This window comes from Alexandromys fortis, unplaced genomic scaffold (assembly GCF_014885135.2).
Source record: "Alexandromys fortis isolate MF-2015 unplaced genomic scaffold, M_Fortis_MF-2015_v1.1 scaffold_7, whole genome shotgun sequence".
Classification (NCBI taxonomy): domain Eukaryota; kingdom Metazoa; phylum Chordata; class Mammalia; order Rodentia; family Cricetidae; genus Alexandromys; species Alexandromys fortis.
In genome coordinates, this window is record NW_026067920.1 from 11,532,697 (window position 1) to 11,537,904 (window position 5,208).

The following is a 5,208-nucleotide window of genomic DNA, read 5'->3' on the forward strand; positions in this document are numbered from 1 at the left end:
GGATGGGGACTGAGGGCAGAGTGTGCGGTAGTGGTACGGTGACAAAACGAGCAACAGCTGGACCCCAGACCTTTCTCTTTCCCAAGCGTCTGCTGCGGGACTCCCCTAAGGTAGATATCTTGGCAAATTAATGTGACACCCGACAGTTAGGAAAGAGGAGCGCAGCAGAGTTCAACCACTTACATCAGGAGAAAGGGAGGTCAGTGGAAAACGTGGCCCTTGCCTCCCCGGCACGTGTGTGTGGGGTCTGGGACGTGCTGGGCATGCTCCTCATTTATGTCCAGGAAGGGCCCCTAGGGCAGCCTCTTGGAGCCCAACCCTCCCCTATGCCACACAACTAGTGAAGAGATACGATTTCTCAGCAGAGGCAGAACACCAGGAGACATTTGATGCCTGCCTTATTCAAGTCACCAGTAATCTCTCTTGCATCACTCACTTTTGTTAGAATTGGCTAATAGGCCACAAGCCTCTGCTGAAGGCCGGCGGATATAAGCCCTGACCCTGCATGCTGACTTCACGAACCGAGCAGGGAGCTGCGGGCATGGGGCACGCTGGGCGCCAGTTCCAAGCCCTGTTCTGGAAGAACTGGCTTTGCAGACTGCGGCACCCAGTAAGTGTCCTGGCTTTCCGGAGGGCTTTGGGAGGGAGGGCTAATCAGAGTTCAGGCTCTTCTCTGGTCTGACCGGCTTCTCGGAAGGTGCCACAGCCACGGGGGACCCAGACAGCAGGGTTACTTTTCATTAAAACCTATCTGTGGACCACATTGCTGAACGCCCACGAAAAAGGCTAATTTAGAAGTAAAGTGACTAGTGGAGCTTGAAGAACTGGCATTTGGGACGTGTGTTATAAAAACTGAGTGGCTTAAGGAACAAGGCATCAGGAATGTTTAAGGCATAAACATATTATTACGGATGCTGATGCTGAGTCTAAAGGCTGAGGACTAAGAACATAAATGGGCTCCACATCATACAGTCCTCAGTGGCAGTCTATGATGTCGCATCTTAGTGTTAATTCATATCTTTTTCTCAGAACTGGGTTCAGTTTACAGCAGCTAGGCTTTCCTGAGCAGATTGGAGTCGTGCAAACCAAGCTTGTGTTAATATCTCAGCTTTAAACAATCCCTTAAGTGTGTATTTTAATGAAGTACGGTTACAATGAGCAGTCTTTTATCCCTGCTGCTGGGGAAGCCTCAGCACTAGAGATGTCCCATTCAGCAGTGGACCTGCCTGTCAGGATGACTGAATTTCATTCTGCCCACTCCTCCAGGAGAGCATTCTCCCAGCTCTTCTCATGCTAAAGCAAATGTTTAAAGGAGGGTTTCTCTGCCTCTGAGACATGAGGATCAGAAGAATCTATTTGAGAATTTGATTGCACAAAAGGTTTGTGCACCAAAGATGCACATCAGAGATGAGCAAGTGAGACACAGGCTCCTGATGAACTGTGAATGTGTTATTCTCTGCCAATATGGTGTTCCTTTGATGAACAGTGGGTTTTATCAACATATACACTGCGGGATCTACACCTGTCTTCCCACCAAATGGTGTTCCAGAAGAAGCTGGCTTCCCCTGAACACATTTTTTTCCTTTTGTGTGGGGATTTTATTAACTTCAATAGCCCAGTGATGGAGGGATGGACGGTACCCAGACTCCCTCGCTCCTTAGTGGTAGATCGTGCTGCTTCCTGAGTGGGCTCTGACTTTTACTAGTTGACTGGCACAGTGTCTTAGTTGATTTTCTCCCTGGGAAATGGCCAGAATGGTTAGTGTTTGTGATATGCTCTTGGCAGGGCCTCTCAGGTGAGTGAGGGTAATTCTTACCATAGCACGGTATGAGAGAAACGAGAGCTTTAGTCATCTAGGACATGAGCTTGGGCTCTGTGAGGAAGAGAGGGGAGTCGAGCTTCCAGCTTGCTGGACCAGACACGGGTCAGATCAGAACCTTGGAGGCAATAGGATGGCCTTATCACATCTCTTAATCAATTCCAGTGGAAATACTGAGGACAGGCCCCTCTGGGTGAATGTCTTTTAACTGACCTAGTCTTCCTGCTCTCCAATGATGATCTGTAAATTCTATTTTTTTTCTTTTTTTTACATTATGGAAATAGAGTGTTGTCACAGATGGGGACAACCAATCTGACTGAGTGAAGAAACAGTTCCAAATGTTTATTCGGTGAATAAAAACTTGCCATTATTTATATGAGAAAAGAAGCTTGTCTATTTTACGTGTACTTAAAAACCTCTTCATTTGGTTATTTTATGATTAGAAATCCTTTATTTAAATTTTAAGGTCATTTTCTTTTTGTTTTTCTTTGTTTGTTTCGATGTTTGGTCTTTCTACATAGCCCTGACTGTCCTGGAACTCACTATGTAGACCAGGCTGGCATCGAACTCACAGAGATCCACTGCCTTCCAAGTCCTGGTATTAAAGGTGCCACCACTCTCGACTATCTTCCTTTTATATTTTGTGTGTCAGTCTGTGGCTAGGTACACATGAATGTGGGTCTGAGGGAGGGGTCAATCCCCTGGAGTTGACATTACAGGCAGCTGTGAGGCAATCTTTGTGGGTGCTGGAACTGGAATTGGGTTTTCTGGAGGAGCAGTAAACACTTATAATGACAGAGTTACCTATCCAGTGCCTATTCTTCCTTTAAAGAGCATTTTGTTGTGGATATATCAGAGAAAAATTAAGAACAAGATAATGGATAGATAATACTTATCCTCATAGATGACTAAGATTCTGCTTTTGGTAACCGTTTATGAGACGTCTAATTTTATATTTACATTAACATCACTCATTTTATTACTCTTGAGTTTTTATTTATTGCATAGGCATTATTATAAGAACAAGGAAGCAATTTTAAATCCCATAAAATTCCATTATGCTGATTCATGCACTTGCTTTCTTGACATATATAATACACATACTTTGATTGTTAATGTCATAGACTTCCCTGTTCTCATTAACCATTGAAGCCTAACATTTTACAAGTTGATGCATGGTCTTCCTATCTAATGGCTTTATTGCATGATAATTCATCATCAGATGCACATAACTTATTTGACAGTGCATCTGGTCCATGAAGACACATTTTTGCATGTGTGGTGTATGTGTTTGTTTGTGTTCACATGGTGTCTGTGTGTGCGTGCGTGCATGTGTGTGTGTGTGATTGACGTTAGTGTCTTTCAATGGCTCCCCACCTTAGTTTTTGACACAGGGTCTCACACCTGGAACTCACTGATGCAGAATGACTATCTGGCTATTGAGTTCTAGGAATTCTGTTCCTACCTTCCTGTGTTAGAGTTCCAGGTGTAAGCCACCATACCAGCCTTTTCCCCCTTTGCTATGTCGATCTAGACCCAGGTTTTGATGTTTTCACAGAAAGCAATTTACTAACTGAGCAATCCATTAATCTGTTCAGACCCAGGTACATAGTCATTGAAGTGGTCTTTTTCTTTTTTTAAATTAGCTTCCTAGAGCAGATTTCCTGGACCTGGCAGGTTGATGGAAGTGGTTTTCAGGAGTGTTCGCAGATAGATTCTGACCAAGCTCATTAACATTATTATAACCAGGAACTATGAGCTAGGGGCTTATACATGAATTTATGTATTTGTCTTTGATTTGTCCTAACTATACAGCAACCAAAATCATTACTTATGACTTTAAAAAGGAAATAAGAATACCGGGGCCATGCGTGATGGTTAATCATGACTGTCAACTTAGTGGGATTTAGAGTTACCATGGAAACATATTTCTTGACATATCCATGAGAGGTTATCTAGATTAAGATCACTGAAGTGGGAAATATCATCCTAAAAATGTGGTTCCGTGGACTAGGGTCGTGGACTGAAGAAGAAGAACGTGAGAAATGGGTACAAGCATCTGTCACTCTCTACTTCCTGATGTGGCTACAATGTGACCGTTGCCTCCTGATCCTACTTTACCTTCCTGGCCACTGTGCACTATTTTTCCCCGACTGTAAGCCAAAATAAATGCTTTCTTAAACTGAGGTATTTTGTCATGGCAGTAAGATAGTAACTAATTCACCAAGTGTTGCTTTTTTGGTAGTGTCGTAATTCTATTTTTTTAAAATTTATTTTTAAATCTCCTCTGCTTCAATGTGGTTTAGAGTGGCTGAGCCCACCCTGTTTACTATGTACGACACCATTGCCCAGTCTGACCCTTGATCTTTCTTGGGATCACTGTTGTCAAATCTCATGCGTCTCGATTCCTGTTCTCAATGGTGAATGCTCACCTCTCTCCTTTCGCCCCCACTGGAGGGGATCCTGAGCATTTATTGGGTAGTGAAAGCTAACACAACTGTTTGAGTTTGGACAGCCTTGCTGAAGACTTTGACGAGTGGTAGGGGGATCAAAGTATCGTGTGGTATACCTGGATAGATTGATCTGGAAAGTGTCCCGAGGGAGAAGCTTGGTCTGCAGGACGATGCTATGGGGAATCATGGCAACTCTAAGCGCCGGAGCCTAGTGAAGGTTATTAGGTCATTGCAGGCATGCTGTTGAGGGGATAGTGGAACCTTAGTTTTTCTCTCCTCCTTCCTTCCTCCCTGTCTATGGTTAGAGTGGCTTTTCTCCATAACAAATTCCTTCCATGACATATGGTGTCACCATAGGCTGAAACAGAAGTCTGTGACTATGGGTCAAATTAACATTTCTTTTTATAATATGAGCAGAGAGCTGACTAATATTGGCATTGGGGTTCTACCAAAGCTGCAGGTAACTCTCAGCCACAGGTAGTAAAGGATAAAACTGTATTGGAAATGTTCTCCCGCTCGGTACTCTTCAATACAGAACCCAGAGACACACACTCTGGACCCCAGACCCTTCTCACACATCATCCTCACTGTCGTTGGTTCAAAAGGCTGCGGTGATACTTTCTGTTAGGTGCAGACAAGAGTTACGGTATCTGTTCCATGTTCCTCCTTCAGGCATGGCTTAGAAGAAGTCCACGAGACTGTCAGAGTGCCAGGATAACGGCCTCTATGATCAGCTCATGGCCAAGTTCAGCTCTGCTTCCGTTGGAGAGCCCCCAACCAGCCCAGCTCAAGCAGGCGGAACCTCAGCCTGTATCTCCCTCTCATAGTCCTCTGCTTCAGGGTCTAAGTCTTTTTTTTTTTTTAATATAATTTTTTTATTGAAAAAAAAAAAGATTTCCGCCTCCTCCCCGCCTCCCATTTCCCTCCCCGTCTCCA

At 44.1% G+C, this 5,208-nt stretch overlaps 1 protein-coding gene across 2 annotated transcripts in view; it reads left to right on the plus strand.

The window, feature by feature from the left end:
• Positions 1 to 541: 541 nt before the first annotated feature.
• The window catches only part of Abca13 (ATP binding cassette subfamily A member 13), a 399,663-nt gene continuing 394,996 nt past the window's right edge, over positions 542 to 5,208 (plus strand). For both annotated transcript variants that reach the window (XM_050141226.1, XM_050141225.1), the window contains exon 1: positions 542 to 610. In XM_050141226.1, the coding sequence (XP_049997183.1) occupies positions 542 to 610 (69 nt within the window). The remainder of the gene's footprint in view (positions 611 to 5,208) is intronic.